The sequence below is a fragment of the Leptodactylus fuscus genome, chromosome 1 (genome assembly GCF_031893055.1).
Source record: "Leptodactylus fuscus isolate aLepFus1 chromosome 1, aLepFus1.hap2, whole genome shotgun sequence".
Taxonomy (NCBI): Eukaryota; Metazoa; Chordata; class Amphibia; order Anura; family Leptodactylidae; genus Leptodactylus; species Leptodactylus fuscus.
The window spans coordinates 240,548,962-240,559,598 of NC_134265.1; the positions used below are offsets into that span (position 1 = coordinate 240,548,962).

The 10,637-nt window shown below is 42.5% G+C and overlaps 1 protein-coding gene across 2 annotated transcripts in view; it reads right to left on the bottom strand.

Annotated features, from left to right (window-relative positions):
• LOC142216737 (putative E3 ubiquitin-protein ligase HERC6) overlaps positions 1-5,524 on the bottom strand; it is a 40,017-nt gene extending 34,493 nt beyond the window's left edge. For both annotated transcript variants that reach the window (XM_075284780.1, XM_075284773.1), the window contains exons 1-3: positions 5,241-5,524; positions 1,073-1,232; positions 192-268 (exon numbers count right to left, since the gene is read on the bottom strand). In XM_075284780.1, coding sequence (XP_075140881.1) covers positions 192-268; positions 1,073-1,232; positions 5,241-5,475 — 472 coding nt within the window. In that variant the 5' untranslated portion in view covers positions 5,476-5,524. The remainder of the gene's footprint in view (positions 1-191; positions 269-1,072; positions 1,233-5,240) is intronic.
• Between the last annotated feature and the right edge of the window lie 5,113 nt (positions 5,525-10,637).

Genomic DNA, 10,637 nt, shown 5'->3' on the forward strand with positions numbered 1-10,637 from the left:
TACCTCCTAGCGAATCGGTAAAGATGAAGCATACCTCCAATTATAAACAACTTTACATGAATGGTTAATTTGAATATAAGAAACTATATTATATATTTTATTTTGGAAATTGGTTTCTTGGAAAATGTTTAAAAAAAAGAACCCATATAGTAACATTTTCAGAGGCGGTGTTACAAGAACATACTGTATACCTTCTGAAAGGGCGACTGTATGAAAGTGTCCACAAGAGATCTGTATTATTCTTATGTTGGACAAACCGGATATTTTCCTGTAGTTTAAAGAAAAAGGACAAATAATTTCTTTATTCTGTGTGACTTGTTTATGACATGTATTACCTACCTTAACACACAAGTAGCACCAAACTTCCACATACACACCGCACAAAACTATGGCAGGTCAACAGAGTCATCTTAAAGGGGCTCTATCACTGGATTTTTGCTATTTTAGATAAACATATGCCTGAATAGCCTTTGAAAAGGCTATTCAAGTCCCGCTAATTGTTCGTTAAAAGACCCCCCGTTTTAATGAATTACCTTTTAAACATATATGTAAATGAGCCCTCCATGCACCGTGGACGGTCCTGTGCACCCCTAACGTCATACTCTGTTCACGCCCTCCTCTGTGGTTCTTCTAGGTAAGTCCCTCCTCCTGCTTTCAATTCACCAGCTCCAACTGTCTCTTCCCTGCTTCTGGAAAAGGACCTGTGATGACGTCACTACTACTCTGTGATTGGCTTGTCCCTGTGATGACATCACTACAAGGTCCTTGGTCATCTTCTAAGTAGTGATCTATGTAGAGCAGGGGCTGCAGCTCGCTGTGTCTATCATAGCATAGATCTACTGTGCACGATTAGCAGGACTTGAATAGCCTTTTTAAAGGCTATTCAGGCATATGTTTATCTAAAATAGCGAAAATCCAGTGATAGAGCCCCTTTAAGACTTTAAAGCATCACAGACAACAGCACCTTCTCAAGACACCCCAACAAAATGTTGGCCCTGTCCCATAGGCTTTGCTTTCTGTGTGACACTGAAAGAACCTTGGAATCCAACAGCTGTTCAAGATGTTACCATACCTAGGAACAGAAGACTGCTGAGGAAATTGACCTGATCCAAGTTGTCCTCGTGATCCTTCACCCCAAGCAAATATATTTCCTTCATTGCAAATGGCCACAGAATGGTTAGCCCCACAGCTCACATCCACTATTATCTGTGCTTCTAAGGAATGGATTTGTTCTGTAATGAATAAAGACATATCATAGAAACACAGAAGATTGACACGGCCCATCTAGTCTGTCCTTATATTATTTCCTTGTTATCTTAGGATAGATTTATATTTAAATTCCTATCCACATCTGCTAGAAGTTTGTTCTAAGGGAGCGTTCACACTACCGTCGGTGTCTGTTCCCAAAGATGCCCGACTTTTCAAGCAGACAGCAAAAACCTACATGTCGAGTTTTGCTGTCCACTTGAAAAGTCGGACATCTTTGGGAACGGACAGTTAAGGACAGGCACGGACAGTAAAAGAACGCACCCGATCTCCATTTAAATCAATGCAAAATGTCACGGACACAGCTAGTGTCCGCTGCTAATCTCCGCACAAGATTTTGTACAGACATTAGCAGCGGACACTAGCTGTCGGACACCGACGGTAGTGTGAACGGTCCCTAAGCCTCAACTACTCTTTCCATGAAATAATATTTTCTGACATTGCTTTTGATCCTATCCATCTACTTTCAGATTTTGCCCCTTGTTCTTGTGGGGGGTTTTGTTTTTACATTACAAACACACTCTTCCAGAACCTTATTTATACCTATATATTTAAAGGTTTCAGTCATGCCACCACACAATCATCAAGCACCAATCAACCAAGCATATGTGTCAGCGAGACCGGCGGCAGCGGCGAAGCGAGGAGCTGACCTGTGTCAGCTCCTTCCTTCAGCCGCATGTGTCAGCGAGAGAGGCGCGCAGAGAGCGGCAAGGGAGTGGAGGAGAAGGTAAGTTTAATGTGGAGGTGGAACGTGAATCTGGGGGCAGATGAAGGAGAGGACGGCATGACACTGGGGGCAGATGAAGGAGGGGACGGCATGACACTGGGGGCAGAGATGGAGAGGCCGGCATGACACGGGGGGCAGAGATGGGGGACATGAATCTGGGGGCAGAGATGGGGGACATGAATCTGGGGGCAGAGATGGGGGGACATGAATCTGGGGGCAGAGATGGGGGGACATGAATCTGGGGGCAGAGATGGGGGGACATGAATCTGGGGGCAGAGATGGGGGGACATGAATCTGGGGGCAGAGATGGAGGAGGGACATGAATCTGGGGGGACATGAATCTGGGGGCAGAGATGGAGGGGACATGAAACTGGGGGCAGAGACGTGGGGACATGAATCGGGGGCAGAGATGGAAGGGGGACATGAAACTTGGGGCAGATGAAGGGTGTATATGAAACTGGGGGAGAGATAGAGGGGGGACATATAATTTACGGGTGACTGTAGGAGGATTATACTGTGTGCGGGCACATGAAAAATTAACGAGTGGGCGGAGCCAACACAAAAGTGGGCGGGGCTAAATTTGTGCCGCACATTTTGTCCCTCTTTCTGTTCTTCAAAAGTTGGGAGGTATGTGGACATCATGTGATACCACTGAACATTCTAGATTTAACATGTCTTGCCCCCTTGAAGCTGAAGTGAAGGCATTTGTGGACAGGAACAGAGAAAAGTAAGTGAAAGGAGTTAGTGCTGGAGTAATGATGTGGGAGCCTGTAACAGGGGCCCTTACTGTATGAAGCCTGAAACTGGGGCCCTTTTTGTATGTACCCATGTTTCAGTCCCTCATAAAGTAAGTGCCCCATTACAGATCTCCATGCACAGGCTCCCATACAGTAAGAGCCCCTATTATATGTCCCCTATACAGTAGAGCCCCTGTTAAAGGCCCTTACTGTATGGGGACCTGTAATGGAGACACTTACACTGATGAGCAAAAGGGTAACAATGTTTTGAACTTTTGACTTTCAGGCTCACCATCCACCATCCACTACAGCTTCAACCATGAGACTACCATCATTTTATAGATACTCATCTTGGCTATTCCATACATAACATTGAGTTTCAACTATTTAGCATATAATTAGTTATGCAGAATCTTGTCATGTAACGGCATTATAATTGTTTTGCTCCTGGTGGTGGAAATATTTTTTTGTCTTCTGTTCTCCTGTTCCCTAATAGCTCAGTGTGTTATTGATTCTCAAGCAAAAGGTCACTGGTTCAAATCAAAAAAATAAAAGAGAAATCCAGCATCATCCAGCTCATCAATAGCTTCCTATCGGCCAAGAAGATTGCCAGGCTGCATCATGTGAGTGTCATGGCAGTTGGAAGATTGTGGCTCTACTGCCCCAGATCTTCATATCCTCCTCTTATTCCTCTCCTCATTTGTCCCCCCTTCCCTTGTTAATTTTACCTCCACTCCTTTACACCTCATCCCCAGTCTTGGTATTATCCTTATTTTCTTCTTTTCTTTTGTTGAAAACTTAATAAAAAACCTTTAATGTAAAAAAAAAAAAAAAAAAAAAAAAAAAAAGGTGAAGAAGCCTTGACTTCAATCATTTGGCTCGAGTTTTCAAAAAAAAAATATGAAAAATGGACAGTAGAAGATTGGAAACAGGTGATTTGGAGCAATGAGCTATAGAATGGGCTCTGATGAGTGCAAATGGGTCTGGAAGGAACAAGGAAGAAACAAGAAGGTACTGTCAAGTTTGGTGGAAAAAGCCTGTTAATATGAAGATGTTTCACTGCCAAAGGTGTTGAATACTTGACCAGGATCAATGGTGGTCTCAAATTTAGAATTTGAGGAGCAAAACAGTAATAATGCAGTTACATGACACGAATCTGCATAACTAATTATATGCTAAATAGATGCAAGTTAAGTTTATGTATGAGATAGCCAAGATGATTATCTATAAAATGATGGTAGTCTCAGGATCGAACCTGTAGTGGATGGTGAGATATGGAGTCTGAAAAGCAAAAGTTCAAAACACTGTTACCCTTTTGCTTGTCAGTGTACTGTATGGAGGCCTATAATAGGAACAGTATACGGTATGGGTCCAATGAAAGAAGTAATACATTACATGGGGGGCCAACAAAGAGGCAATATACTGTGTGAAAGGATCAGGAAAGGCGTCCAGTCAAATGCTTTCAATGGGGCCCTGTCTTTACTAGTTATGCCCCTGCTGAATATGATGAAAACCCAGAGCACAACAGTCCTAGGAATGTCATTTGCAATGAATTATTTAAGCATGTTTTTAAAAACACCTGTGTATATTATCTTATAGACATATGCAGGAACATTACAGTTAAAAATAAGGGTTAAATATTAACATTTAATACAGCTATTAAAACAATGTTGCAAATAAAACAATTTAAATAAACATTAACTTTAAAGACCATAATGATGAAAAAAATTCTACAATTCATCCTGCACAACCTCTTTAGTTGGCTTTCTTCAAGGCATTGAATTTACAAAGATGTACCTAAGATACACCAAAGATGCGTCACATTTACACAAGAGTCTAGTGTAGCCACAATACATAAATCTCGGCGACTAAGTGCAAATATAATATCGATTGCTGTAGTTTTCTATCATGTGTGAATTTGTTGTGTCATCTTTACTGCCAACTCCTACAGGCTGACTCCAGGAGAAAGGAAAGTGAAACTTAGCAGAAGGAGAACTGAGAAACGAAACTTGGCTCTCCAGACACTCCTTAGGTAAAATACATCCTAAATAGTAAAAGATCTGCTTTTATGATATCATTGGCATTTGCCCTCTAGGTAGTTTCTATTTATATTTTTTATATTATGACAATTTCTACAATATAATGGTTTTACAATGTGCAGAACTTCCCATAAAAATCATATCAATCATATTTATAAAAATAAACAAAATTAAAACAATCACAAAAAGCAAGGATTTTTTTTTTGGCAAAAGTCTCGCCATTATCAGCACACATAAAAACAGCATTTGTATTTACTAGCAACATTATGAAAAGTATGGATTAATGCATAGGCAATAAATACATAAACAGCATAGCAGAGCTGAGTATCACAACAAGACTCTAGGGAAGTTTACAAATAATTACTTGAGAAATTCAGCACCGACAAATCTGAATTATTAAAATACCGTTACACAAGTAAAACGTATAGATAAACTGTACATGTGAACATGCCCATAGGCAATAGGTCTTACCTAAACAACTGGTGTTAGTCCTCCTGCCCAGCTGGCCACAATGATTCTCACCACAAGAAAGAACAATGCCATCTTCCTGGAGGTAAAGTGTATGTCTTCCTCCACATGCCACCTTCTGGACACCGACCTGACTAGTAAAATAATCATTTTCTGTGAAGTAAACATCTTCCTCTGCCTTGTCTATAAGACCGAGCTGTCCATATCTGTTGCTACCCCAGCAGTACATGCTGTACATGACAGATGTGATGTACAATATGAGGACTGGGATGCAGAAGCCTGATCACCTCACCACACACTGAGGAAATGCAGTTCTTGCCCACTGTTCACATCAGCTGCTTTCAGACTCCACCTCACAGGGCCAAGCACCACCAGTTGCCATGTGAGGTCAGGGAGGTTTCTCCAGATGTTATTACTTCCATGAAAGTGAAACCTACTCTATTTTCTTATGATGTACAGACATATCTAAGCTAAATATTGATTTGTCATTGAAATGTTTCTTTAACTCAAATACATTTTGTGTTTTGTATCTGTAATACATCAGGTATATTTTTTTTTTTCTTCATTTTTTCTTTTTTTTTTTTTTTTTAACCACTCCAATACTGGTCTCTTTTTTTCAGGTTTTCATTCATGAGGACTATAACATTTTATTTATTTGTTCAAGTAATTTTGCATATTTATTTGGTGATACATAGAGATTTATTGTTGTGTCCTTATTTGCATGCTTTTTAATCTCTTCATGCAACAGCAATTTTTGGTTTTTGAATTTTGTTTTTTTAGTTCCCACCTTCCAAAAGCTGCAAGTTTTTATTTTTCCATTCACAGATCTGTATGAGTGCTTATATTTTGCAGAACAAATTGTAGTTCATGGTGGTACATTTTATTATTCCATATAACAGGAAGCTAGAAAAAAAAAATCAGAATGTTGGTTTTAGAAAACTGTATTTGCACCATTTTTTATGGGTTTTGCTTTTACCATGTTCACTGTGTACCCAAAATGACTGATATTCTTGCAGGTCGTTTCGGCAAACATTTTGCTTTATGTTCGGTAGAACACAGAACATAAAACATGACACACACACATGGTTAGGACACAACAAGAGGGGAGAAAGGGGAAGGGTAGATCAGAGAGCATGGAGAGTGCAGTATGTATCCCATAGCAGTGAGATAGTCCGGCCTGCGCACATCTTTGACATGGGCCACAAGGGCAGGACCAGTAGGTGGGTGCACACTTTTATACATGCAGTTTTGAAAACACAGCCTGCAGCTTTTTTTACCACAAAAGGCCCCATGTAGCGTCCTGAACAAAAAGCATGGAGGGGAAAAACTGCGTAAGGCATCATGGTTTTTCCTACAGCGCTTTTCACAGAAAGTTCACAGAAGTTTGCTTCGCTCCCTCCTAGATAAGTGGCCCTCCCTCCACATTTCTCTCATAGATCATATCACAGTAGTTAAAATGACCCTCCTGCCAAAACTCCTCTATTTCTTTAAAACGCTTCCAGTTGCAGTGTCTAGGTTGGAATTGCGCTCCCTCCAAAAATCAGTTTTCCAGTTTATTTGGAAAGGTAAACGCCACCGCATTCCTCTCTTGGTGATATTGTCGGGCAGGAGTGTGTGTGTGAGGGGGGAAGGGAAGTGGATTTGAAGTGGCTGTCCCACATATCATGCATTAATACTGGGCGGCCCACTTATGTCATATTTTGTTTTGGGCTGCACCACAGGCTTATACAAAGTGGGTCAAGATTGAGAAGCTTTGGTTAGCGCCAGTACACCCTAATGCATTTCTATGGTCCCATTCCCCCCCGCCCCCCTTCCCTCTGTCCATCTCCTTGGGCCCAAATGCTTAAAGGGGTATTCCCACATCGCATACTCACCAATCTTCACTGCTGTAAAATCTTCTTTCTTCCTGGTTTCTTGCATCATTTGGTGGGCGGGGTTTCACATGTGACCTGCCATTTAGCTCCTCCTCCAAATTAGCGTGTAGCTCCGCCCACCCATATTGGACTATGAAATACAGGCAGGAGCAACTCCATTCTGTGTTACATACAGAGACTGCCTGTCTCTGCCATAATGAACACAATTGAATTAGCTAGCCTGATAACTGGGAGAACAGAAGACGAGTTCAGAAATGAAAGCAGCTCCTCTCCCCTATCTGAGAGCAGGGAGCTAGGTCACGTGGTGTAGACACAAGAATAGCTAGATACACAGGCTTTCTCCCTGCACTTAGCCCCTCCTCCCTCCCCCCCTGATCCTTGCCTCCTCCTTCCTACATCCCTCCCCCCTGAGAGCAGCAGATACATCACTTGACTCATGAGCAGCTAAGTCAGGGCTGTGTCAACAATGAATTGAATAAAGTAAGATAGTGGACAAACAAAGCAGTTTTGCTGAAGCAGTGTATTTAGGAAAAGTCTTACATCCACATTAACAAGCAGTATAGATAGGATCCTTGTGATGGGACAACCCCTTTAACGCAAGCTATTTGGATAACCTTTGAATAACTTTTCCCCCTAGCACAGGCATGTCAAACATGCGGCCCTTTACAGGCATATCTGCGGCCCGCACAAAAGTCTCAAACTTTGTCTCTAAAGTTTAGAGACAAAGTTTGAGACTTTTGTGCGGGTCGCAGAGGTGCAATACTCACGCTACTACACGCTGTTGTACGCTGCTGTGTAGACGTGATGTGACGTGATGACGTCACATCACGTCTACAACTGTTAGCACGCACCAGAGAGAGAGAGAGAGAGAGTGCGGCGGGGGAGCGAGGACTCGGAGTCGTCGGAGAAGGTAAGTTTAATGTGTGTGCACATAGAGGTGTAACGTGAAACTGGGGGCAGATGAAGGAGGGGACGTCATGACACTGGAGGCAGAGATGGAGAGGACGGCATGACACTGGGGGCAGAGATGGAGAGGACGGCATGACACTGGGAGCAGAGATGGAGAGGACGGTATGACACTGGGGGCAGAGATGGAGAGGACGGCATGACACTGGGGGCAGAGATGGAGAGGACGGCATGACACTGGGGGCAGAGATGGAGAGGACGGCATGACACTGGGGCAGAGATGGAGAGGACATGAATCTAGGGGCAGAGATGGGGGGACATGGATCTGGGGGCAGAGATGGGGGGGACATGAATCTGGGGGCAGAGATGGAGAGGAAATGAATCTGGGGCAGAGATGGAGAGGACATGAATCTGGGGGCAGAGATAGAGGAGGGACATGAATATGGGTGGGACATGAATACGGGGGCAGAGATGGGGGGATATGAATCTGGGGGGCAGAGATGGGGGGATATGAATATGGGGGGCAGAGATGGGGGGATATGAATCTGGGGGCAGAGATGGGAGGGACATGAGTCTGGGGGCAGAGATGGAGGGGACATGAAACTGGGGGCAGAGATGGAGGAGGGACATGAATCTGGGGGCAGAGATGGGAGGGACATGATTCTGGGGGCAGAGATGGAGGGGACATGAAACTGGGGGCAGAGATGGAGGAGGGACATGAATCTGGGGGCAGAGATGGGAGGGACATGAAACTGGGGGCAGAGATGGGAGGGGGACATGAAACTGGGGGCAGAGATGGAGGGGGGACATGAATCTGGGGGCAGATGAAGGGTGTATATGTAAACAGATAATTTTCTTTTATGAAACCAACAAAATCTTCTCAGAGAACAAGGCTGACTGATCACCACTTATCATCTTTGATCAAAGTAGGCACTGCGTTGTCATTTCAGCCTGATATACCAACAATTGTTAGCACAAAGAGGTGTCAAGCCTCAGGACAAAACACTAAAAAAGATTGAAAAAAATGATAGCAAATAAATATTTATTTTTTAATTGCTGTATTTTTGTTAAATATATTAATTGCTGTTGCGCACTGCAAATATATGTTGCTGTTACATATTACTACTTCATATCTTGTTTTCATGACTGCTGTTAAAATACGTGCGACATTAGCTGCTGTGTACGGCCCTCGCAACAACCTCTTGTTACTCATGTGGCCCTCGGGGTACCCTGAGTTTGACATGCCTGCCCTAGCATCACCACGTTCCTCTATGATTTCTTTCCTGTTATAATCCACTCCTCCTAGGGGGACTCTCAGCTGCTATGGTGAAGCCCTGGAGTAGGCTAGGTCTCTTTCATGGGGTCTGTCAGCTCTGTATGTGACTGCTGTTGTAAAGATCCACATTGCTGTGGTCCTTTGGAAGACCAGAACAATGGTTCTAAATAGTTTAAAAAGTGAACTTTATCCTTACGTAAAGGATTCATCATTCTCCGCACTCTAGACTGAATAAAGCACATTTAGATCATTTTTACACTACTACCATGTTGGTGGACACAAAGTACCTGAATTTTCATTACAGTATACAGGGGAGCAATAGAAGGCACGGTGGTAGCAGTCACTACCGGGCCCTTGACGGGCAACCAAGATCCTCTGCCACATATGATCTAGCACTATTCTAAATGGCACAAGCTAGGTAGGGGCCTTTTGAATTGTTGCTCATGAGTTTCAAGTTATTCTTGCATAATACTGTCAAGGAATATAATTCACTTCTGTTCTCATCAAAAGCAGCATAAAAACACCAAACAAAGCCATATTTTCCAGCCATTAAAGTTAACGTGTAACACAACCCGAAAATGCTATAGAAACAAGATAGCTTGCATGGCTCTGCTGTTCTCTAAGCCACAGTAACCTAAGTAGTATAGCCCATGCCACTCAGCTTTTTATAGAACTCCTGGTTCACATATAGAAAGGACAGGGTCAAGAGGGATCTTTTATTGAGATACGGTTTATATTCCATAAAAGTCTGAGATGGGAATACCCCTAATAGGATTCACAACTTGTTATGTAGTCTGTCATTGCCTCAAACATGGAATAGAATAAATGTGCAGCATCAATCCTCAGCCCTGCATAGCAATTTATCTACTGCAATCCCTGGCACCAAGGATACAACAATCCATGAGTACTGAGGTTTCAAGAGCACATATAGATCTCCAAAACTAAAAATGTGCATACAGTGCAATGGTCAATGGTTATTACTGTAGTACTCAATGCTACCAAGTGGTGGCAGCAACAACTATTTTTTAAAAACATTATGTCACATTTGCAATCATTGCATCATTCTTGCAAACTCATTGCACTATTCTAGGTCAGTAGTTCAGAATGCTGTCAGTATTGTGACATATCTCAGTACAGCAATGAAGCCAAAGTAGCCAAAATGACATACAAAAAGAGAATAGAATGTTTAATAGAAAAAATATTAGCTGCTCACAGACATTCTCCTGTAATGCTGATATACAAAACCCTTAAGTACGAATGAAGTCTCAAGGCAGAATCAACAGAATGTTGTGTCACTACATAACAAAAGCATGTGATGTATACAAAACAAAACCATATTCTAAG